Genomic DNA, 25,998 nt, shown 5'->3' on the forward strand with positions numbered 1-25,998 from the left:
GATAATAGAACCCGTCACCTCGCCTTTTCTGCTACGGGCTAGCTTTGAGGCAGAAAAAGTATAGTATATCTGCTGGGGTGGGGACCTCTCACTCATGCTTCAAAAATGAATATTGCCGCCCCACCAAATGTCTATAAGAATTTTGGGGGAGCTGAAATGTAACGACCCAACTTATTCTAGACTTTGGACCATTAATAACTACTATTCATAGATATTAATCTTAAGAAAACTTACATACAAAATAGTCATAACTTTATTAAAAACTGTAAAGCAAAGGTTAAATACATGAAAATTCATTTAGGATATGGGATCCCATTGTTTTGAAAATATTAAAATAGAACATACCTTAAATCTTAAAATTCGTTACAAAACAAAGTGCGGAAAATACATATAAAGCAGAATTTTAAATGACTAGAAACAACTTCATCCTCGAATCGCTCACGCAGTCCATCAATTCCATTCTCCCTCAATACACATTCCCAAGCTGCCAAGAACCTTCCCGCCGGCATAACTATTTTCCTACACATATAAAACATAAAGGAATGAGCCTAATGCTCAACAAGGAAAATCTACTACAAGCATGAAACAAAATCATACACATAAACTATGAAAATATATCATATATCATAATTCTAACCCATGTACATGGTAACTATTGAGGTTTGCTAACTAAGCAACTATAAGCCTCAAACTATAATGAGGTTTGCTAGTTAAGCAACTGTAAGCCCCAAAAACATAAAAATTTTGGGGTTTGCTATATAACAACTATAAGCCCAAAACATAAAAGTGTTAGGGTTTGCTATATAACAACTATAAGCCCCAAAACATGCATATATTATAACACATAAAATCATACTATAACACTTTTATATAAACATAGCACATATTACATAAGAACTATCCTATTTTCCTAACCAAATAACCGGGATGAGGAGAACAAGGTCAGGATTTTGGAACACTCCTAAAAACCATTAATAAAGAGGTGAGTATTCTAAAAGAAAAGAGATGAAAAGAATGAACTAAACCATCGGGAAGATACTTACCAACAAGAACCTCAAGTTCAAAAAACTTAGATGCCTAACCAAGAATAAAGAATACTGAGTTAGGATTTGAGTAGAGAAAAACTATTAGAACTAATGAAACAATACAGAAAAGGAACTAAGAATAGGAATACCTTTGATTGCTATACGCAAACTACACCTCGATAACAAAATACACTATAAATCTTACTTCCCCAGTGTTTGATAAGCTTATAATGATAAAGCTTATAACCCCAACCCAAGTGTTTAACACTCTAAAGTAATCATAGCAGCTTGTAGGCTCTGAACTCAGCTTGAAGAATGAAAGAAATGGCTGGGTACTAGGTCCTATTTATAGGGTTCAAGAATGAAAAGATCTTCATTTAGCTTGAATAAAAATAATGACTTTTTAATTTAAAAATATTTGAATATTCGTTCAGCAGAGGCTTAAGACTCGGTCAAAAAGATTATGGACTTATCAAGAGGTTAAGGATTAAAATGAGCTCAGTTACAAAATTATTCAAAAATCATGCACTACAGCCGATATATCACCCAAGCTAGGCGATATATCGCCTGGACTAATGTTCCTGAGGCTCGTCGAAGTTGTCGTGCGAAGTTACGTGTTTTTCGTATCCCCGTGTGGTGATATATCGCCCCCTAGAGCTGCGATATATCGGCATACGCTAAAATGTTATACGATTTCAAAGCTGCTGGTAGACTCTAGGATTTTCTAAATATTATTCTTAATAAGCTATTCCTCAAAAATACTTAATTTCTCATTAAACATACATATGAAAAGTGTTATTATCTTATTGGGTCTATCTAAACTTTATAGTATAATAAATATCATCTCCATAATCAGTCATATTAATCAAACCTTAGGTTATAATTAATATTGCTACGAGTGTTGCTATATGTTAAACTATAGGTTAAACTTATAAAATCTACAAGTGTTGCTACGAGTGTCCAACTAAGTCCCGGCTTGAACCAAAATCCACAGTCATAAACATACTACAACTACTACTGGCTATTACTATTACTACTACTATCTAACTAGCTAAGTAAAGTTCTTGGACTCTTCATGAAATGGAGCCAACTTCACGTAATTTAAAAATTTTGTGAAGTATTGGTCCAGGGGAAGAAAGGCCCCAGCCTTCAGATGCTCATCACTCCAAGCTGCGAAATTGTCTTGGAGAGGGGAGCAACTCCGTTCCCCTTTAAACGTAGGTCGGGCAAGGAGAGTTCCAGTCCTGACCTCTATGTTATGGCTCGGCATGATTTTGTTCACCCTCCTCTAGGTCGTGATCTTTGATACGACACGTTCTGCCTCGAAGTAGGCATTTTGGTAAACCACCAGCTCCTTCTCCACCACTAGACTGAAGTGTGGGATGGGAGACTCTGGGGCGATCTGCTTCCCCTTGTTCTTTTGCTGAGCGGATGAGCTTGTTGCATTCTTCTTTGAGGCAGTTTTCTTTTGAGGGACCATCAGATCGCCTAACGAGCAGACCAACCTACTTAGTAGGCGACCTAAGAGTATTTAAGGTCTATGACGCGAGGATATGAAGGGGGAATGGTTTACTTTTGTTATCCGAGCTGAGTTTAGCCTCAGCCCCATCGCGTGATGTCACATGTTACCCTAAGTTATGCGCCTCGGTTTCCTAACAGACCCCTGATATTTAGGGATCCGTGTGTCAGACTGCCAGACCACTACTTTCCTTGGGAGGCGGTTTAGTGCAAAACCACCCAAGAAACGTAACATCTAAGCTATCTGGTTTGAAACCTAAAAACCTTTCATCTCCTTTATCCCGAATGGGTATTCTTTAAATTAATTCACCATTAAAATTACCCAGATTTACCCATAAATTTCCCAGTTTTATGGATGTCTTATTTCTAGAGCTATTTTTGGACTCACCCGTTGAACCTAAGTTGAAACCTATTCCCTAAAAACATTTAGAAACAGTCTAACAGTGACTACAGTGAATATTGCAGATGAACATGGTGAAGAACAAAAGTCCATTAAAAAAACTCTTAAAAATCAAAGAATGAGATACTTACAATATGTTCTTCAACGTTGATATGTAGACTTAGCGAAGGGAAGTTCCTGGAAAATTTCTGAGCGACTGGGTGCGACGAACAAATTTTAGGGATTTCTGGAAAAGAAGAGAGGTTCAGAAGTGCAGAAGAGGAAATTTTTTAAATGAAAGGTGGTGAAGTCTGAAACTTGGCCATCCCTTTTATACGTAAATTGTGTAGATTGATCTGGGCCATCCAATTGGGTTAGTTCAAGATCCAAGGACCAAGGTTAAATAGACAAAATGGCGGCAAAAAGGTGACAAGACAATTATTGCAGTCCTCGAAACCCAAACAGACGCCAATTGCAGTACACCACGTGTCCATTACTCGAGTAGTGGGCATGCGTGGTTTTGTGTGACAGAAGTCTAAAAGCCCCTACTATGTAGGTCAGAAAGTGATGACGTCATACACGAGCAGGAGCTTGGGGGGAAAATGTTGTACCCTAATTTTAGCCCGAGTTCATTCACTCAGTTCGGGTACAGCTGGCAAATAAATATACGAAGAAATAACCAAGAGAATGATATCTGCTTATTATCCACGTAGGCAGCTCCAATTTCATGTGGACACGTGTGGTATTAGGCATCTTGGGTTTAACCTGAGCTACGGACACAAAGGTTATGAAGCGCGAGCTCATAATATTCAAACGGCAGTCAAAATACGAGCTTGGAGGAGATATTCAGCTTGTGGTAATTCGAATATATTGCACACCCACAGATCCCCAAAGACTCGGGTCCTTTTATGTGTTTATTTATGATCAGGTTGTCATATTTAATGTCTCAGATATTAGGAGAATATTTATTTATGATCAAATCATATCCCATTATAAATGGGAAATGTATGTATTAAATGTAATAAATATGTATATGCATGATTGACTCACGTGGTTACCCAAACCTGTCTATGGAATTCCCTTATAAATACTGGGAATGTAGGACAGGGAAGGGGACCATTATTCTGTAATACTGAAACTCTGGCAAAATAGAGAGAGAAACAACAATAATATAGACTCGTGGACTAGGTGGATTTTAACCACTGAACCACGTAAAAGATTTGTGTTCTTGTGAATTCATTTCATGTTTCATTACAGTTTACTACTAAGCACTAATCTACCTTATTATTTCTTAATATACTGCTGGCGAAAAATCAGGTCAACAGAGACCAATCTTTCAGTAATGCCCTGGGGTAGCCAAGACCGTTACACTTTGTATTTATAAAGGTGCAAGACATGCTAATCAAGTCATATAGTTGGAAACGTGTCACTAAAACCATTAATGAACTAGGGTCAAAAGGTTTTGTTCATAAATGATACATTTCATATAAATAAATGTTTTGAACATGGGATCCCAAAAGAAGTAATGTTGAAGGACAGTTTACAAAATTTCTAGGTATAAACAACCGCTAGCCACTCTAAGGGAAAAACAGAAATTTATGGTCCTCCTGTTCCTGTTCCTCCCTTAACCATGGCGGCCGAGCAGCTAGTCATGTACATTCCGCCTCTAAAGTTCTCCAAGTCATGGCCAATCAAGCTTACCCTTGCCTTTACCTGCACCACGTAGCACTCGTGAGCCAAGGCCCAGCAAGAAAACACAACATCATAGCACAAACAATGATAATAATCAAATAACTCTTTAAGCATGTCCAAACACTTAGCAGTCCACATTAATCACATAGTCCATAGACATAACCAGAAAATCCACAAACTAATACTCAACTATTCAGCATGTCATATTCAACAGTTAACAACGATAACCAAATCACATAATAATCAGGGTCGACGCCCTCAGGTCGTACCCTCTGTTTACCCCACTGACTCCGATCCGCTTAAACCGAGCTCAGTGAATATTAAGCTGTCCTCAGCTACCAGTGGCTGAGCCGCGCCCTGTGCGCCAATATAAACTCCTGCACTCTTTGGTCGTTTGTTTATTATTCACATGGCATAATACCATCCTGCATAATGCATACAGAAATAGGGATCCCTTAATCCCATTATAAACTCATAACCGGGTACAGTTTTCTTACCTTTAATTCCAAGTGTTCTGGTTACGAGAGATGACCCTTGAGCACGATCCGTTTCCCGAGCCTTGGCTTACACCTAGTCACAACCAAGATAAGGGATTCCATCAATAATAATTGCATAAAGGTTTCCAGACTAATTTCTAGCCTCCGGGACATCGAATTCCACCAATCACGGTAGTGGAATCGATCCCGAGCATCCTAAGTTAGATTCCCGCGCCTAAAATCTCCATAAGGCCGAAAATGTCCTTAAGAGCCGCGGCTTAAGCTTCCTATGCCGCGGTCCGCCCCTGTCCAGAGGCCCAGCCTCACCAAATAATAGACACGGGTCACGGCCCAACACACCCCATGCCGCGGCCCGCCCCTCTTCCTCAGCTCCCATCTGCTCCAGAGGGCTATGGCACACCAAGAACAGAACCGCGGCCCGACCCTTTTGAACCCAGAAAACCCACCATTTTTAACAATCAAATCTCACTCAAATCCACCCAAAACCATCCTAATGATACAATTCAATTATCACAAACATTCTAACATGTTTCCAGCAGCGTAGCCCAACAAAAACCTAGCTTAGAAACTCATCAAAATAACACTTTAATCTTTGAAACCCACAAACTTAAGAACACTAAAACCATCCAAGAGAACACGGAATTCAGATGCTAAACTATAAATTAGAGCTTACCTTCACTGAAGAACCAATCCAGCAAGCAATTGCTGAGCTAGTTCCCAAATCCTTAGCCTCAGCTTAATCTTCAAAGTTAAGAACCCAAAACACTTAGAACCCAGCTCAAAACTATATAATTTAATCAGCCAAACCACAATTCAACACTTACCTAAATCACTGGTCTGAACCTTTAGATTGTTACTGAGATATCCCCAAGATTCCAGCTCAAACCTCTGGATTTTTAGCCAAATCTTCCTTAGTTCCAATGGTTCCTTGAGAGAAAGAGAGAGAGAGTTGAGCTGAGAAGAAGAAGGGGTCGGTTTGGGTGTTTCTAGCTAATTCCTTCTTTGCTTTATCTTACTTAAGTTAATTCCAAAGCTTGGGTACTGAAAACGTCCCCAAGGGCAAAATGGTAAACTTCCCCAGTATTCCCACCTAGGCTTCCTAACCTCAAATATATCTCCAATTATTTATTTTCATAACCCGATAACCCAAATAACCATCTAATACCCAAAATACCCCTTGACTCGCCCCGAGCCAAGTACTGGGTCCCGTTGTGACTTTCCCGCTAACTGGCTCCCTAGGACCGCCTCAAGTCGCATGCTGCAGATATATATCCACATAATAATGTGGTCCTCACAATTATAACATATAATCACATTTATGCCCTCAACAAGCTAAAATTACGAATATACCCCTTTAAGCTAAACAGGGCTTACATGCATACTAATACTCTTAGACATGCATTTCATATATCCATATACTCATATATGCATGCATATCACATAATCATGCATTTTCACCATTAATTCACATAACTCCCCAATTATGCCCTCTCGACACACTAATCAATGCCCTTAAGCCTTATTAGTAATTTTGGGTCATTACACTTTCTTTGCATAAAGCTAGATCCCTTACCAGATCATCACAATGGCTATACAAATTCACGAATAATCACAAATTCATATAATATCATTTATCAAAATAATATTCCACATAATTCTTCACCGGCTCCAACCGACTACTAGCGTGTATTCAAAACATGGGACATTACAATTGACTCCGACCAATGTTCCATCATCATCAACACAAGTTGATGATAAAATTCCTACTCTTCATGTCCAACTGACGCAAGTCTTTTTAAATGAAGAAAGTACCACTGTTCCTGAGCAAACTATCACGGAGCCTCGTCGTAGTGGGAACGTTTCTAGGAACCTAGTTTTCTATGGTTTGGATGGTCAAACCAATATGGTTGTTGGTGACACTGGTGACGATGATCCATTGTCTTTCAAATAAGCAATGGCTAGCCCTGAAAAGGAACTATAGCTGGAAGCCTTGAAACAAGAAATTGAGTCAATGTACTCAAATTTCGTGTGGGATCTTGTGGAAGCACCTAGTGACTTTAGGACTGTTGGGTGCAAGTGGATCTACAAGAAGAAATGAGGTGTTGAAGGAAAGATCAAAACTTATAAAGCTCGATTAGTCGCAAAGGGTTATACCCAAAGAGAAGGCGTGGACTATGAGAAAACTTTTAGTCCGGTAGTCATGCTCAAGTCCATTCGCATCCTCCTATCCACATCAGCCGCTCTTGGTTATGAGATCTGGAAAATGGACGTCAAGTTATCTTTTCTTAATGGGAAGCTTGGCGAAGTCATTTATATGGATCAACTAGAAGGATTTAAAGTAGTTGGACAAGAAGGAAAAGTTTGCAAGTTGAATAGGTCCATTTATGGACTTAAGCAAACTTCTCGTTCCTAGAATCTTAGGTTTGATGAGATAATAAAAACCTATGGCTTTGAAAAAAATATTGATAAGCCTTGTGTTTGCCAACTAAGGGAAAATCAAATAGTGGTATTCCTTGTAACGTCCCAACTTTGCTAATAAGGCTTAGTGCCTTGATTAGTGTGCCAGGAGGGCATAAATGGATTATTATGTGAATTTAATTGAATATATGTGAGATTATGTAAAATATATGAGTTGTATGATGATATGACTATTTATGCATGTTTAAGTGTATTAAATGTGCTTATAGGCCCGTTTATGTTAAAAAGGGCATTTCTGTAATTTTGACCCGTTGAGGGTATAAATGTAAATTATATGTGCTTTGTGAGTGGGACCACATTATTATGTGGATATATTCGATATATGTGGCATGAGACGATTCTAGTCAGAAATTTGGCAAAAAAGTTGAATTAGTGATTAATACCCGGCTCGGGGTGCGCCTAGGGATATTTTAGTAATTTGGTGAGTTACCAGGGATGTTAGAGTATGGGTTAAATTTTGGGGAAATTACTAGTGTTTGGAAGACTAACGGGATTAATTAGGGATTTTAGATGGAATTTTGAGGTTTAGCGGGAAATGCAGCAAAGGACTAAATTGCCCTTAGGGCATTAGAGAGCAAGGAAATAGGTAAGGCCATTTCGGTCTTTTAATCCCAAAGAAGGTGACTTAGTTACTAGGCTGCTTCAGCAAAAGGAAACCCAAAAACACATAAAGAGACACCCAGCAACTCTCTCTATTCCTCTCTCTTGGTTCTCTTTCTTCCCTTTGGAGTGGTTTGGGTTCTATGGATTTTTGAGGTGAAAGCTTGGGAAACTGAAGGGAATTGGAGCTAGAGTTGGGCTAAGGCAGCTTAGGTCGTGTCGTGATCATACAACTAAGAAACTTGGAAATTCAGAGGTAACCTAAGTTCTTTAGAGGTTATTTTGGAGTTTTGATGAGAGTTTGAATTATGGGTTTATGATTAAGTTTTGATTTGTTTTTAAGGTTGTTTACTATTTGTCTGAACTTCTGAGTCCATTTCTGGTGTTGGTTTGGGTTAAAGCTATGTTTTGGGGCAGATTTGGGAGACTTGCGATTTCTAAAAATCGCAATTTTTCTGAGTTCGCAGGGCCGCGCCACGCCCCTGCTCTTAGGGCACCGGGACCCTCACAAACTTAGAGGCCATGGTAGTTCCCTGAACCGTCGCGACACTCGGTGGGCTGCACCGCGACCCGTATCCAAGCAAAAGGAGGAGTGGGTTCTCTGACTTGAGGAGGGGTGTTGTGGCTCAAAATTAGGGATTTTGGCCAAATACGGTTTTTGAGTACGGGAACTCATATGTAAAGGCTCGGGAAGGATTCTACTACCCGATTTAGTAGAATTCAAGGCCCCAGAGGCTAGGAATCAATCTTGAAGCTTTTAATTGGTTTATTTCTTGATGTATATCCATTATTATGTTGTGACTAGGGGTACCGCAAGGCTTAGGAAGGAAAGGATCTTGCTCCTTGTCGCCTTACCCCATCGTTGAGGACTCGAGGTAAGAAAATTATTTCTTGCACCCAGTGTAGGGCATGCGCCCCAATTGTAGGGCACATGAGGGAGTGTGCCATGATACCTTTATCGTTGAATGTTTACTGTGTTTGAATTTATGTTGTCCTATTTGTTGGTACTGATTGCTTGGTCGGGAGACTGTTAACGACATTACATGTGTAATGTATGCCGTAGTGGTGGGGCCATAACGTGGATAAGGTATCCGCCATAGTGGCGAGGCCATTATGAAGATGGAATGTCCATCCACTCAGCATGAGTCGTATAATGTTTGGAAAATATATTGTTGGAAAGTCTATATGAGTAGGATGTGGTTATAGAGTATGGAATAAATGATAATGTTATTTGATTATATGTATGATTGTTGGGTTTTCTTGATGGACCTCAGCTCACAGGTGCTTCGTGGTGCAGGTAAGGGCACGGGAAGGCTGGACCAGCCATGAGTTGGAGAGCTATGGGGGTAGCATGTACATACTCAGCCTGTTCGACCGCCACGATCGAGATATTTTGGGGAACACGAGTCATTAGTTGAAAATTTCCCGCTTAGGTCGGCTAAGTCTGTATTTATTTTTGGATGAACTTGTATTTATTTGAAAATTTTGGGATCCCTTGTAATTACTTAACCTTTTAAATGAAAAGTCCAACTTTTAACCAAAACTTTTGATACTTAAACCGTCATTTAACCCTAATTACACTTTTAAGTCCAAACGACTCGCTTAACAAGTTAATCACTATTTTTAACACACAGTGTAACGGTTCTGACTATTCAGGGCATTACATTCTTGGTTCTTTTTGTAGATGATATCTTACTCATTAGAAAAAATGTTAAGAAATTATTAGATGTGAAGAATTAGCTGAGCACTCAATTCCAGATGAAGGATTTGGGTGAAGTGAGTTATGTTCTAGGTATCAAGATCATTAGGGATAGAAAGAACAAACTATTAGCTTTATCTTAAGTAGCTTACATTGATAAAGTGCTTGAACGTTTCTCAATGTCAAATTCCAAGAAAGGACGTCTACTGTCCCGCCATGGAATTCATCTTTCAAAGAAGCAGTCTCCCCAGACTCTTGAAGAGGAAGATGCAATGAGAAAAGTTCCTTACGCATCTGCAGTTGGAAGCCTGATGTATGCTATGTTGTGTACTAGACCAGCTATCTACTATGCAGTGGAAGTAGTGAGCATGTATCAGTCAAACCCAGGACCCGAACATTGGATTGCAGTTAAGCATATCCTGAAATATTTAAGACGGACTAGGGATTATATGTTAGTCTACAAGGGTGGTGTTTTGAACCCTGTAGGCTACACCGATTCAGATTTCCTAACTGATGTCGATGATAGGAAGTCTCCTTCTAGAATGGTGTGTACTCTTGGGGGTGGAGCTGTGATATGGAGAAGCGTAAAACAATCTGCGATCTCAGATTCCACCATGGAGGCTGAGTACATAGCTGCATCTGAAGCAGCTAAGGAAATAGTCTGGCTAAAGAAGTTCTATTCAGACCTTGGTGTTATTCTAGGGATAAACTGTTTGTGTTATTTTGTGACAACACAAGAGCGATAGCCAACTCAAATGAACCTCGAAGGCACAAGAGGAGTAAGCATATAGAAATGAAGTATCACGTAATTCAAGAATATGTGGCCAGGGAGTTGTGAAGGTTATGAAGTTTGCATCTGAATACAATCTTGTGAATCTGTTTACAAAGACACTACCAGAAGCTACATTTGATAAGCATATCATGGAAATAGGATTAGTAGAATTAAGGCATTAGTTTCAATTAGTGTAAGTGGGAGTTTGTTGGGGTTTTATTCCCTAATTAAAACTAAAGTTCTTTGTAATCTCATTTTATTATCAATAAAATAATATAAATTATTTTTGACTTGGTCAATCACTTTGCTTGCATGTTTTATTTTCATGATTATTTGTTTAATATAAACTTCTATTAAATCTCGATCATAGAGCTAATATTATTTATAGTGACGTAATCACAGTGGAATATAAATATGATTATATGTTCAAACATAAGTTAGTCCTAAGATTATTCAGTGCACATGATTTACATTGACTTGCCAATCTATGATATGGTCTACTTACACATTGTAGTGTTATGTTCTTTCTGAAACATTAGCAAAGTAGATATTGACTTTAGATAGATAAGTAAATATACCGTTATTATCTAATAAAGTCATATCATAAAATTGACCATAGGTAAATTCAATCTCAATTCAGAGTGGTTAGTATTCTAACTTATTGTATTATTCAAGTCCTTTGATTTGTTCGTTACAACCTTACCCTACGGACTAGCCCATACTTACATCTTGGGGACCTGGTAGTATTATTGAGTGGGAGTGTTAATCATAGATATGAACATCTATAGATTCTAACAAGAAGTGAAATGATGATCGCCTTATAGCTTGGTTCAACGAGTTAAATGATTGAGTACTAATTTTTGGGATTAAAGTTCATGGAAATATCATTTTACAAGGAAATTAGTGTTATTTAAGGATAAAATACAATGAGGGGTAAAATAGTAATTTGTACCCGACTTAGTTGTAGATCATCTATAGAGTATTGAATGAAAAATTATGGTTGTAACAATGGATAACGTATTTACTTTAAGTGTAAAGCGTTCTATGAGTTCAAGAGTGCAATTTCGAGTCTTTAGTGGAGTCACGATAAATCAGTAAGGTAGTGAAATTATTCGATAATAATTTTACGGTAACTTATTGGAGCTTGAATTCATGGGTCCATGGTCCCCACAATGCCTTTGATTAAATCATCTAGATAGTCTCGATTAATAATTTAATTATCAATTAGGATTGTCAAAATTATTTTGTGTCAATTTTGGACAATTTTACTAACATGTGGAATTTAGAGAAGAAAAGAGAAATTTGGGAAAATTTATTAATTATGACAAATTTTTGTCAAATTGATAAATAGTATTAAATCAATATTCAAATTATAATGAGTTGATTTGAATAAATCATTTAATTAATTAATTATTGTTTAAATATATTTATAATTATATATAAAGCTTTAATATAACTGTAAAGATTTCGTAATATACGAAATCAGTGTATATAATATATATTTTTTAATTAATTAATAAGAATTTCATTTTAATTATTTAATTAAATTGAATTAACCCTAAAGTTTTGATATAAATAAGTACTTAAGTCTAGGGTTTTGTAATCTAAAAGTAGTGAAGTGAAGAAAGGAAAAACATAGACTCAAGAGACCTATTGTATCCACTCATATCTTTTTTCTTCTTCTTTATAATTTTCCCATCTCATGCATTGAGAATTGCCCACTCTAGTTTAGGTGATCAAAGGAAATTGTGGAAGACTGTGTAGTTTGAAGATCCAGTTCACTCTCTTGTCCTTACTCTGCAACATAAAGGAACAAATGTTAGAGAAAGTGAAGGAAGGAGTCTAAAGATCGCTACGTAAGAAGTAAGATTCTTAAACTCTGTTATTTGATTTACTTTACGAAGTTCATTAGAAACATGTTTCTAGGTTGTGTTTATATGTTAATATATTTAATATATGAAACATACACGAAAATACTTATGATTCTATAAAATGTATTCCCAAAAAGTACGACGTAATTTAGGTATGGATTGGCTTTCTATGTATGGTGTAGTGATCACTTGCAAGAAGAGGAAAGTGGTCTTCCATACAGTAGGCGAGGAACCATTCACTTTTCAAGGAACGTCCAGATACAAGAAGTTTACCATGGTCTCAGCAATGAGAGGAAGTAAGATGTTGGAGGACGAATGTATTAGGTATCTAGCTCACATTGTGGATAAGTACAAAGGGATAATCTATGAACACTGGATGTGCCAATCGTATTTAAGCATCCCGAGGTATTTCGTGACGATCTTCCAGGCATTCCACCATACCAAGAAGTAGTTTTCGAGATAGAGTTGGTCCCTGGAAAGACACCTATCTTGAAGACTCTATATCGAATGGTGCTAGCGGAACTTAAGAAATTGCAGACCCAACTCCAAGATTTGTTAAATAAGAAATTCATAAGGCCAAGTCATTCTCTGTGGGGAGCCCTAGTTTTTTCCATAAAGAAAAAGGATGGCTCCATGAGAATGTGCATAGACTATCAAGAATTGACCAAGTTAACGATCAAAAACTGATATCTGCTTCCCAGAATCGATGATCTATTCGATCAACTTCAGGAGCATTGATATTCTCCAAGATAGATCTCTGGTTAGGATACCACTAGCTTAAAGTTAAAGAGTTAGACATACCCAAGTCGACGTTTCTAACGCGATATGGGCACTACGAGTTCGTGGTCATGTCGTTGGACTCACCAATGCACTGGCAACATTCATAGACCTCATGAACCGATTATTTATCGAATTCTTAGATAAATTTGTTATCATTTTTATCGAAGACATTTTTATATACTCGAAGAACCAAGAGGAACATGTGGTGCATCTGGAAATGGTCCTCCAGCGTTTGATGGAACCTAAGTTGTATGCTAAATTCTCCAAGTGTGAATTTTGGCTGGAAAAAGTAAGCTTCTTAGGTCATGTGGTGTTGGACGAAGGGATATCTGTGGATCCTACCAAGATAAAGGCAGTGAGTCGGTGGAAACCCCTGAAAAATGCTCAGGAGGTGGGAGTTTCCTCAGGTTAACAGGGTATTATAGGTGGTTCGTAGAAGGGTTCTCAAAGATAGCTACACCCATGACTGCCCTTACCCGAAAAATTTCTAAGTTCGTATGGACTGAGCAATGTGAAAGGAATTTCCAAGAGATAAAAACGAGACTAACCACTGCCCCAGTGTTGACTATCCCCAGCGAGGATGAGGGATACACAATTTACAACGATGCCTCATAACAAGGATTGGGGGTAGTTCCGATTCAACATGGCAAGGTGATCATTCACGCGTCACGACAGCTAGAGAATTACGAGAAGAACTACCCAACACATGACCTAGAACTGGCTGCTGCAGTGTTCGCATTGAAAATCTAGAGGCATTATCTCTATGGGATACACTGCGATATTTACACCGATAACAAGAGCCTGGAGTACTTCTTCACTCAAAAGGAACTGAACATGAGGTTGCACCGATGGTTAGAATTATTCAACGATTATGATTGTGATATTTTGTATCATTCCGAAAAGGTCAATAAGGTGGCAGATGCTTTGAGTCGACAGCCGATGGTGTGCGTGATGACCATACAAGAAATGTTGTCAGAGTTACAACATGACATCTCTACATTGGATCTCAAAGTGATAGTAGGAAGATTAGTGAACCTTTCAGTACAAGCCACCATTATGGAGGCCATACAAGGAGGGAAACTATTGGAGCATTAGTATAAGCAGATCAAACACGAAGTGAGGAAGGACATGCGACCGGGGTTCCACATATCGAAAGATGGGGTGTTAGGGTTTAAAGGAAAAATTTGTGTTCCCAATGATGCAGAAATCAAGAAGCAAATCTTCTATGAAGCGCATGATGCCCCCTACGCAATGCACCCCGACACCACGAAGATGTACCCGTTATCTTAAAAAATACTTTTGGTGGCCGAAAATGAAGAAAGAAGTAGCAGAATAAGTGACGCATTGCCTAACGTGTCAACAAACAAAGGAGGAGCATCAAAGACCAGCGGGGTTGCTACCATTATATATTCCATAATGGAAATGGGAGATGGTCACGATGGACTTTGTCACTGGCCTGCCCACGACCCCAAAGAGGGAAGATACCATTTGGGTCATTGTCGACAGACTGACCAAGTTAGCACACTTTCTGCCAATTAAGATTACGTACTTTGCATATAAACTAGTAGATTTATATATTGCAGAGATCGTGAAATTACTTGGAGTACCCGCATATATAGTTTCGGACCGAGACTGGAGATTTACTTCGGTATTTTGGAGAATGATTCAAGAAGGTTTGGGGACCCAGCTTAAGTTTAGTACCGCATTTCATCCCCAAACTTACGGTCAAAGCGAACGAACCATCTAGACATTGGAAGATATGTTGAGAGTGTGCTCAATATTTCACGATCATGGAATACAAAGCTATCATTAATGGAGTTTGCTTATAAAAATAATTACCATGACTCCATTAAGATGGCACCATATGAAGCTCTGTACGGGAGAAAGTGTCGATCCCCAATTCATTGGCATGAAGTGGGTGAAAGATGATTCTTGGGACCAGACGAAGTTGATCAAGTTATAGAGGACATCAAGAAGATATGAGAAATATTACAGACCTCAGTTGACCGACAACGCAAATATGCATATCGACGTCCAAGACCTTTCGTGTTTGAGGTCGGAGATAAAGTATTTCTGAAGGTAGCCCCTTTAAGTGAAGCCTTGTGGTTTGGAAAGAAAGGAAAACTAATTGCGAGATTTGTTGGACCGTTCGAAATATTGGAAAGAATTGGAGAAGTAGCTTACTGATTAGCTCTTACACCCGCTTTGGCTCAGGTGCATGAAGTATTTCACGTATCTATGTTAAGGAAATATGTGGAAGATCCTACTCATGTACTCAATTATGAACAATTGGAAGTAGATCCAAAGCTATGCTACGAGGAAAAGTCGATTATGCTTTTGGATTGGAAAGACAAGGTGTTACGCAATAAGACTATTCCCTTGGTTAAGGTATAGTGGTGCAACCACGGAGTAGAAGAAGCAACCTAGGAAATCGAGTGAAAGATGAAAGAATTATACCCACAATTGTTTTAAGTTTCGAGGACGAAACTTGTATAAATTGTAGGTATTGTAATGCCCCGCGTCTAAATAACCGGGTAGAGTTCGGGTTTACGGGAAATTTTATTCTCATAAATTTTACTTCCAAGTATTTCCATACTTGTAAGAAATATGGTATGCCTTGTATGTAAGTTATGTGTTTAAATATTAGTTATTATATAATATGTTTTGTTATGCAATCAAACTAAGACTACAGTCGCAGACCAAGTCAAAATCCCTAATCGGGTGAAAATCTCAGATCTAAAATATTCACCAATAATTATGGTGAAAAAAATATAAGTTGAGCATAGAATAATTATGAATAAGGGAAAACAAATAAGTTTAATAAATTTTCTGGTAAAATTCAATATGTGCAAGCTATGGGAAAATACTTATTCCTGCTTAAGGTGGAATTAAGACCAAAGGAAATTATATAAGTAAAATTATGTAAATATTTATTTAGTAAGACTAATGTCGTCAAATATTTTTTTTGGTGTGACATTCAATTAAATGAAAAATCCTAAGTTCCTTTAGTTGAAAACTATAAGAAATTACATTTTTACAAATGTACCATTCTAGTCTTGGGGAATAAGCAGCTTTATTTAAAAATAAAAGAAAATAGGAGGGCATAAGTGTCATTTAGAGAGGTTGGCTTTCCTGTGAGTGGTAAGAGAGTCATCACATTCCTACTGTCACTTCAAGTCTTACACTAAACTATCTAAGAGCAAAACCAACAACTCACTCTTCCTCTTTCCTTTCCTCTCTACACGCCTAGCCTCTCTTTTTTCCTTTCTTCTTTCTCTTCACCATTTCAGCAAGAAAGCTCTTCCATCTCACTAGAAAATCTGAAAAAGAAACCTCCCTCTCTCCTCACAAGAACTTCATTAGAGCACCTCCAAACTTTAGCTCATCAAAGAGGTAAGTTTCTCATGAACATTTCTTGCTCTTCTTCCCTTCTCTTGGCTGAGCACCCTTGGGTGCTTTCTCATTTCATTTTTTTAGTTGGAGCTCTATCAAACTCAGATCATGTATGTTTGAAAGAGTAGGAATCCATTTCAAGTAGGGAAATGAGCTAAAAGCTTGTGCATGCAAGCCTTATTGTGAAAAGAAAAATTCAAGGTAAGCTTTCGGGTTTCAAAATCTCTCAATTTTCTTTTGTTATTCTAAGATTTGTTTGAATCTAATCATGGGTAGTTTGGGATGGGTGTTAAGATGTTAAGAGGATAGAGGAGTGGTTCGAAAAGGTCAATGACGCATAAGAAACAAAACCTAGAACTTCAAAGGTAAAAATCTTGTGTTTTGGTAATAGTTTATGTTTAATCTTCCAATCTGCGTTTTTGAGATGCATGGAAGGTTTTGATCTCTTGTTTATGTTTTAATAAGGTGTGTGATAGCATTAGATGATGCATGCATGTGTGCAATGTGAATATTTTAGTGGAAATCCAAAATTTCCATAGGAAGTTATAAAAATTTCTTGCTGCCAGATTTAATAGGTAACATCCAATGAGTTAAACCCTGATTTTACAATCTGTTCTCATAAAAAGGTTTTCACCAATGTTAAATATGGGAAGAGTACATAAGTTTAGGCTTTTGAAACACTTAAAAATGTTTTCTAAAGTAGGAGTTATGACCCTTGCAAAATCCATACTCAATCTGAAATCTAATCCTGGTAGCTTGCACTTAAATTTTTGAAAAATATTATTGAACATGCTATGTTTACATTTAGGAGCTAATATTTGGTAAACTTTTAGTAGATATATTGAATAGGAAGCATGTAATACAGATTTGTTAAATTCATTATGGTTTGTGAGTTGTGAATTTTCTAACTAAGATAGTCAAAATTGTTTGCTGTCAAGATAGTGTTGTTACAGAGTTTTCAACTTGCCAAACTTTATATTATTGGTCAAACTTTCAAATGAGACTTCCAGCATTTCATTTTTTAAGAAGAGTACTTCAATTTAGCATTTTAAAGTACTAAAAAATATTCATGTACCAATGATCACACCAAAATAATGATGAAACGTACTTTTGTTATCAATTTATTTTACAGTATTTATTAGGTATTTAGGTGCAACTTTCAGCCTAATTTATTGGCTTTCACCTCAAATATCCCAAATCATGATTACACAAATATCAAATTATAATTGTGGAATTCCCTGTATGACTTACTATATCTTCAATTTTTTTTGCAATTTAATTAAAATTTTTGAAATAATTATATGCAAAAGGAATATCAGTAGCACAATTACTTAAAATTTTAGATTTGTTACAGATATATTGCTTTTTTTAAAACGATAAAACTATCAAAATCTATTTTTTTGTGTGACGTTAACATCTTATCCATTAACTCCTAAAATGTGCAATATAATTAATTTTTTTGCCCATATAAATGTTACAAATCTAGAATTTTGGGTTGTTACATAATTAAGGATTTTAAGTTTTTTATTTTTTATTTTTTTTATGAATCCTTTCAATATATATTTTTTTTCAACAAAGCGGCTAAAGCGTATAAGTTAATAAGTTACCTAAAATTATTCTTTAAAAAAAACCAAAATTGTGAATTTATTGCACTTATATACCAAAAAAGTTAATCATGTTGCAAAAATAGTGTAACCCTATTTTAGAGTAACATTTTGAGGCATGGTTTATTGAGACTCACTTGTTATTAGTGAGATGTCTTTGGAGATTTGTATTCTCCTCCACGAGTACATAAATATCAAGTATCAATATGCTCAAAATAGTTATGGGGTGAATGAGAAATTGTCACTTAAAGTAGGCAAAATGATAAGGGAAAATAATGTGATTTGTGTTAATTCAACATGAAAATTTAAGTACCCTTTTAAATTGGTATATATATAATTTCATATCCTTATCATGGTAAGTTGATAAACAACGAGACTCTCTCTTACATGCACAGAGGATGCAAATCATTGTGGGTGAAGAAAAAACACATTAAACTTGTGTGCGCTATTGAGTCCTACAAGCATGAATGTATGCCCATAAAGCCCGGTCTATGTTGGACTTGTTTTGCAACCCAGCATTAATTTTTTCCTTAAAAGTCAACAAAAAAATTATAGAACACTCTAAACATGAGTCTGGAAGATCTCCTCTTGGCTTGCACGAAAATTGCTTCATAATAATCAATTTTGGGTAGTTACCCAAAATTAAATTTTTGGGCAGTTACCCAATTTTGTTTGCTTGATTCTCATCCTCTTGGCCCCCCTTAAAGGCTATAAATAGAGGGCTTGACCTCATTGTTTGACACATCATTCGAAAATCTCTCTCTTAAATTTTGAAACTCTCTCTTTCTCTTGATAAAACTCTCTTGGTTCCTGGTTGAACCTCCTTTGAGTTCATACCATATGGCGTTGTAGCTCTCTTAGTCCTCAGTCACATCTTGATGGTGTTCTTAGGCATTGGTCAGTTCGTTGGGAGTAGAAGCAAGGTGCTTAGCTGCTGCTCATAGACCATTTTATCATGGGAGACAAACGCCGTTAGCAATCCTCTAGCACCCCGTGAGGAGGCATAATTGTTTTAAGGAGATAGTATGGAACACTAGACTCGGTTTCACACAAAAACGATATTTATAATACATATGCTTTATTTTATTTTGATATATTTGTATTATCTTCATCTCCACTTCTCAGAATATATGTTTATGTTAGTTATTTTATATCAATATCACATGTTATTTATTTTATTTATAATCAATATCACATGCCCTATTTTTCAACAAATCATTGCATAATGCATTACATGCATTTTTAGGAGTTAATGGAGAGATGACAATAGCCACACAAAGCTATAACATTCAGTACTGAACCGTTATAATTGTTATATTATTTTATATAAATAATATAATGTTAATTAAATGAGTGTGACAAATAAAATGGGGTGTGTCAATTTGTAACATACAAAGGGAAGTTGCAAATTTGGTTACTGATTTGTAACTCCCAAAATATCACCATAATCAATATGTAAAAGAAGTTACATATTCTTAATTTAATTTTCATGTGTTATATTGTTTTATAGCAGTTGGAGATGTTATTTTGATAGCTAATAAGTGTTTGGATGTTATAAAATTGCATGAGAGATGATTTGGGACATTTTGACATATTGTAACCAAAGTTGGTACATGGGGTTACAAATCAGTAACCTAACCGTTCCAGTTTTAAAGCATATTTTTTATGCTTTGAACGTTGTAAAATCCCAACAAATTCTCAAATCATTCCTTTAATTCTATAAATACCCAATTTATAATTGGTAACACGCAAGGGGTTGGTAGAATTTAGAAATCAATTGGTGATCTCAAACTCTATAATTAGAGACTTTTGTTCACTTGTAAGACAACTAATTTTCTATTCATAAAACATACCAAATTCTTGATAATTTCAAAGAATTATTTCTTAAACTTGAGAGTCCCTTAGTGGTTAGAGATATGAGAAAATAAACTTTTTGATAAATGTCTAGAACTTTTTTCAAATTGGTGAAATCCACTATTCTACACTTAAGGTGGTGTAAGTGTGAAAGTTTCTTTTGTGCTTTTTGTTCTTACTTTTCTCTATTGTTCATATTGTATTATTATTGGTTTGAATTTGTAATTATTCAGTTCTTTTATTTTCACTTTTTTTATTTGTATTTTAAACATAGAATTATAATATTTATTTTATCAATTATCTTGCAAGTGTATATTCCACAATAATAATATATTTATAGTATACAAGTGTAATAAATTTAAAATTATAAGTAATTTTGCCGCTAATTTCCATATCCATCGTAAGAAATTATTTTTGTTCGCTTGGGTTGGATGCGTAATTTAGCTAGAAACATTGTAACACGAACTTGGTTGAAAAAGAAAATACTCATATATTTGTGTACAGTTAGCTAAATAGGCTATTCCAAGCCCAACAGAGCCATAGCTCAACTCCAAATTGAAACTTCCAAGGTTCACCATGCCCCATGTTAAACTGTCATCACATTAAATATTAATTAAATAGTAACCTTGCTTAATTTTTTTTCCTTTTTCTTTTCTTCTTTCATACGTCTCCCCAAATGGAGGACTTTTCCATCCCAGAGTCTCCATGTGAGACTTGCTGCTGAAATGGGTGATTATTCATCATTGGAGGCAATCTATTTTGTCTCATTGCTTCCAATTGATGATGATCCAACCTTTGTTGTTGTTGTTCATGCATACCACTCCCTGGCCTTGGCTCTCCTATCCCCATGAAGTCAACCACTATTCTATCGTCGTCACCATTGCCACTGCCACTACCGCCACCACCGCCACCACCGGTCTCCGCAAACCTTGACAATCCTGCTGTATTCCTCTCTATTGCAAATTTTCCATGTATGGAACTAGAATTTATACTATCCTCTTGTTCTAGAATAGTAGTAGAACTGGTATTGTTCATGAACATTTGACTATACATTCCCATGTCATGACCATTAGGTCCAAACAAATGCGATATTTCTTGTTGACTTTTATGAGTATGATTGAATCCTCCTTCCCCACCGTCGATGCCAACCATGCTGGAATGATCGGATGGTTGAGATTGAAAATGATGATCATACGCAGGATTAATAGGACGGAGCTGCATCTGGGCCTGTTTGACAGGAGAGAGTTGGTCATGAGAAATATGTGGACTGGCCATGCTACTACCAAAGCTCTTCTGTATCATGGGGGAGTTTATACTGCTATTGCTTGCGGTGGCTCCCATTTGAGCTGCCTTTTGGAGTAGGGCCGTAGCCGACATATGGGCTGATCCAGCTGCAAGAATTGGGCTACTCACATTTTTGTTGTCTTGGAGGTAATTAAAGCCAGAGGAGCTGTTGGAGCTAAGTTGAAGGCTGGAGGCTGAAGATGTGGAAAGGCCTCTTGGGCTTCCAAAAAGTGGGCCTGAGCTGGTGGAAAACATGCCTCCAGTGACCACACTGTTCATGGGCTTAAAAGGCATTGGGATAAGCTCTTGTGGAATTGACTTGAAATCAGAAAGCCCATTAATGGATGCGTTACTACTCAAGGGCATTGATGGCATGAGATCCGGCATTTGTGTCTCTTGTGATAATAATTTTGGTCCCATATTGTTGTTGTTCATTAGTCCTTGGTTTACTTTGTTGTTTTCTTCTGCTAATGCATCACAAAAGGCTCTGTGGGTGATAAAGCTGTCTCTCCTGTACAAATAGTGGGGTTTTGCATGAGAGTGATAAAATTAAATCTATATAAATTATAAATAGAGTTTATTCAAACATCAAAATTATATACATATATAATACTATACCAATTTTTTTTTAAGACCATTTCATATGACATGTAAATTTTTAAAAGAAAAATACTTGTCATCACCCAATTAGTAGTCTAATAATTACCCTACCGAAAAATATATAGATATAGTTATAGTAGAGAGATAATTTGCAATATTATTATTTTATAATTTTACAGTAAAAAAGATGTAAGAAGAAATAATAAAGTTAGAAGACAGAGGGGGGAGAGAGGGAAGACTTAGACTTTAGCCTTTGCTTGAAAAAAGTATAAAGTACTGCGAAATGTAATGAAAATGTACATAAATTTGTCGGCCATTTTCTTTATATATATGATTTCACACTAAATATTCAAACTTCATCATATATATTTTACTAATTTCGTGGCCATGGCCAATGATTTCCCAATCAAGATATATACTTATATTACATATATATATATATATATATCTACATCTCGAAGTATTCCATAATGGATCGCATGCATTGCCAACGTTTATATACATTGGAAAATTCTTTACATGGGCCAAAATAAAGCTTTTTTGTTTTTACACAAAGAAATTGTAATCTAAATTTTTTATATCACGGTATATATTATAGTTATAACAGTTATATTATGAATATTTTAGAAATTTAAAATAATTTATAGTGTCGAAATCAATGTTGAAATAGTGAATTGTATGCATATTTAATATTTTTTTTTATATGTTTGTAAAATAAATTTTTAAATTCTGATTTCAGCATTCTAAATAATTCAATTTTTTTTATATTAGTGAGAGACCTACTGTCATATAGATTGTAATATATAAAAAAAATAGATTATAATTTATCGCTATAGAAAAGTTTACTTAGCACTGCTCTATACATATAATTTGATAAATTTATAATATTATGTTTATTGAAGAAAATATAAAATATATATATATACACACACACAACGTGTAGTAGTATAGAATAGAAATAGGTATGGATATGTGAATTCTACCTGGAAAAAATAGTACCACAATCACATTTGTATTCTCTAGTGCCACAAGTCTTCTGATGAGCCTTCCAATCAGATTGAACAGCATACTTCTTAGAGCACTTGTCGCATTTCCATTTTTTTTCGCCATGCTTTCTGCTGAAGTGTTTTTTGATGCCAGTGAGGTCTCCCAAGGCTCTGGCCGGGTTGTGGTGAACACATGTGGGTTCGGGGCAGATGTAGACCCGTTTCTTCACCTCTGTTGTCGTTCTTTGTCGAAGCTTCCATGGTAGATTGTGGCCTCTTCTGTGTAACTGAAGGTTTTGGTCTCTTTGGAACCCTTTGTTGCATATCTCACACACAAAACGGTTTGTTGCCATTAGGGTTGTTGGTGATAGAGCTATAACTTCAGCATTTGGATCTGATCATCATTTTAATTATTTATATATTTATAAAGAAATTAATAAGAAAAGGTATATGAGACATGACCCAATATTATATCTATATAAATATATATATAGATAGATAGTGATTTTGGATCACTTCAGTGTTATTATTGCATGCACAGTCAATATGGCCCATATATAGCAGTACAAAACAGTGATATCAATATTGGCAACAAAAAGAGAGAATTTGAAAGTGAATTTTCAAGCTGCAAACAGTACTTTCTAGCAATTATTGCACAATATAGATCTCAAATCAATAATTGAACTTTTTTCTCTCACAATGGATCAATTATTCAAAAGCTCTAATCATATCAGCTAATCTTTTACGTTTCACAAATGATCAATTAATATACGAATTAATCTGAATTGCATGCAACTTTGATCGTATATTGTAATAAGTAGAACAAGAATATGTGAATCTAATTACGATCACTGAATTCAACTCTCCAGAAACATATTTGAAATTAATATTCCCAAATTAAAAGATCTCATTTCAGAATTCAGAATGATCATATGATCATGAGATCATCAATATCCATGTAATTTCAGTGATGTTTAACACTTGAAATGATGATGATCGATTCAATCTTTAGTGAGATCATCATAATTAATTGATATATTAATTAACAACAAAAACTTGATATGAGATCAAATTAAGCATATATAAACAAATAAATAAATAGGTGATCATGAAATATAATTACCTGGAGTTCCTGGAAGATTTCTTTTCTTCTTAGGCAGAACTGGTTGTTGAGAAGAAGAATCGTTGCTGTTAGTACTAAGAGTAGTAGTAGCGGAAGGAATAGAGGAATTGGAGCCATGAAAGTGTATCTGTTTTTTTTGTTGATTTCCCTGAATGACTTCTTCATCTCCGGTTGTAGTGCTGTTAAGATGATCATTATTATTATTATTATTATTATTCCCTGAAGAGAAGCTTCCTTCCTCACCTGTTGCTGTGATATTTGACATTTGAACAAAAGTTAATGATACAAAATATATAGTGATGATTAAGTATAGTTTGTCCTATCTTAATTTCTAGCTAACTAGCTAGACTCTTCTCTTGTTGTTGGTGAATCTAGCTCTATCCCTCAAATCAGAAGGAGTTTGATATTGGCAGAGGAAGACAAAAAACCATGGAAATCAACTCCTTCATTTCTGGTGCTAGAGCAAAGTATAATATTACTAATCACATGAAGACTTTAGAGTTTACACATTGGAAACTGGTGATCTTTGGCCTTATATATAATATTATATATAGTGGCCATATGAGACAATAGCTATGCCTACGCATGATGCCCTTAATTAACTTGCCTATAATTTTCGTAATTTATTTAATTATACATCATTCTGGTATGAATTTATTACTTTATTTAGTATTTATTTTATGACTATATTCCTTTTTTAAAATCAGAAATAATCTTAAATATTTAAATAAATATAAATAAACTTTGTTCCTTTTCAATTTTCTTTTACTTAATAATTATATCAATATTTATATTTTGTAGTTAGAATAGTATTTCAAAAATTATAAGTTGAATTAAAAAATTTAATAATAAGCATTAAATTAAAGATAAACAATAAAATTTTATTTATTAAAAAAAATTATATATTTTAAAAAACATATTTTTTTAAACTAAAATTTCATTTTAAAATTAAAATTAAAATTATTGATGACATTTCTAAAAATTTAATTAACTTTATAAAAAAGGCATTATATTTATTATTATTTAATGGTTATATTAATATTTAATGTTACATAAATTCAACCGTTATAACCTTATAATAAAAATATTTGATAAATTATAATAATATTTAAAATTAATGATTATATAATTTATTTTATTTATGAAATTCAAACCATCATTCAAAATTCTTCGATATATATTACTATTGTTGTGAATATTTATATAATTTTTAAGAGCATGATTTTAGTTATATATTGCAGCAGAACAAGAGTAATTCATGAAGGGGTGTGCCCCTCAGGAAGCGAAAGTCTCTACTTAGCATGATTTCAATGGACTTTCAGATAAATAATAATTATATCTAGCAGATATGCATAAAGGATCAAAGGAGTCATGATGAGTAATTTGATAGATGAAAAACTGCTATTTTTTTTTTATTATTGTAATAAGTATCTAATTTTAATATTTGATCCTAATAACTAGAATTAGCTAGAACAAATTTTAGAATTAAAGTCTCAATGAGTAAACAATTTTATGTGGCGGAGAATGATTTCAAGCACATGTACCTGTGGAACTATCTATATATAGTCATTATGTTTCATATGAAATGTTGCATGCTTTTATGTACAATTTGTTTATTCTCAAACTCTAATAAAATTATATAGTTTAATTGAATGGTGTGTTCAGATATAAATACTAATTATATCTGAATTCTTTCAGAATATAATTCGTAATATTGGATAGTAATTGGAAAATGAAGTAATTTTCTTTTATACATTTTTGAAGATAAGTTACATTAATATTCTATGAGAATTGAAAAATATAATTGAGATTTCTTAATTTTATTTACATGATTATAATGTAG

At 35.3% G+C, this 25,998-nt stretch overlaps 1 protein-coding gene and 1 long non-coding RNA gene across 2 annotated transcripts; one reads left to right on the top strand and one right to left on the bottom strand.

The window, feature by feature from the left end:
* The first annotated feature begins 16,547 nt into the window (after nt 1-16,547).
* On the top strand, nt 16,548-19,402 carry LOC133794755 (uncharacterized). The gene is made up of 2 exons (XR_009875308.1): nt 16,548-16,905; nt 16,999-19,402. It is a non-coding gene; the product is annotated as an uncharacterized LOC133794755 (long non-coding RNA).
* Nucleotides 19,403-20,628: 1,226 nt separating this feature from the next.
* On the bottom strand, nt 20,629-24,669 carry LOC133794745 (zinc finger protein GAI-ASSOCIATED FACTOR 1-like). The gene is made up of 3 exons (XM_062232132.1): nt 24,156-24,669; nt 23,030-23,426; nt 20,629-21,957 (listed from the first exon to the last, which is right to left on the bottom strand). Exons 1-3 carry the CDS (start codon nt 24,418-24,420, stop codon nt 20,823-20,825), a joined length of 1,797 nt encoding a protein of 598 aa, XP_062088116.1. The 5' UTR covers nt 24,421-24,669; the 3' UTR covers nt 20,629-20,822.
* Nucleotides 24,670-25,998: the final 1,329 nt, after the last annotated feature.

This window comes from Humulus lupulus, chromosome 1, assembly GCF_963169125.1.
Source record: "Humulus lupulus chromosome 1, drHumLupu1.1, whole genome shotgun sequence".
In the NCBI taxonomy this organism is placed as follows: Eukaryota; Viridiplantae; Streptophyta; class Magnoliopsida; order Rosales; family Cannabaceae; genus Humulus; species Humulus lupulus.

Excerpts from the sequence above, each read along its gene's own strand:
- LOC133794745 (XM_062232132.1), bottom strand. The coding sequence starts at position 24,420 with ATGTCAAATATCACAGCAACAGGTGAGGAAGGAAGCTTCTCTTCAGGG. Across the intron at positions 23,427-24,155 it reads AAATCTTCCAGGAACTCCAG|ATCCAAATGCTGAAGTTATA; the intron begins GTAATTATATTT and ends AATGATGATCAG. Across the intron at positions 21,958-23,029 it reads TGTGGTACTATTTTTTCCAG|GAGAGACAGCTTTATCACCC; the intron begins GTAGAATTCACA and ends CTATTTGTACAG.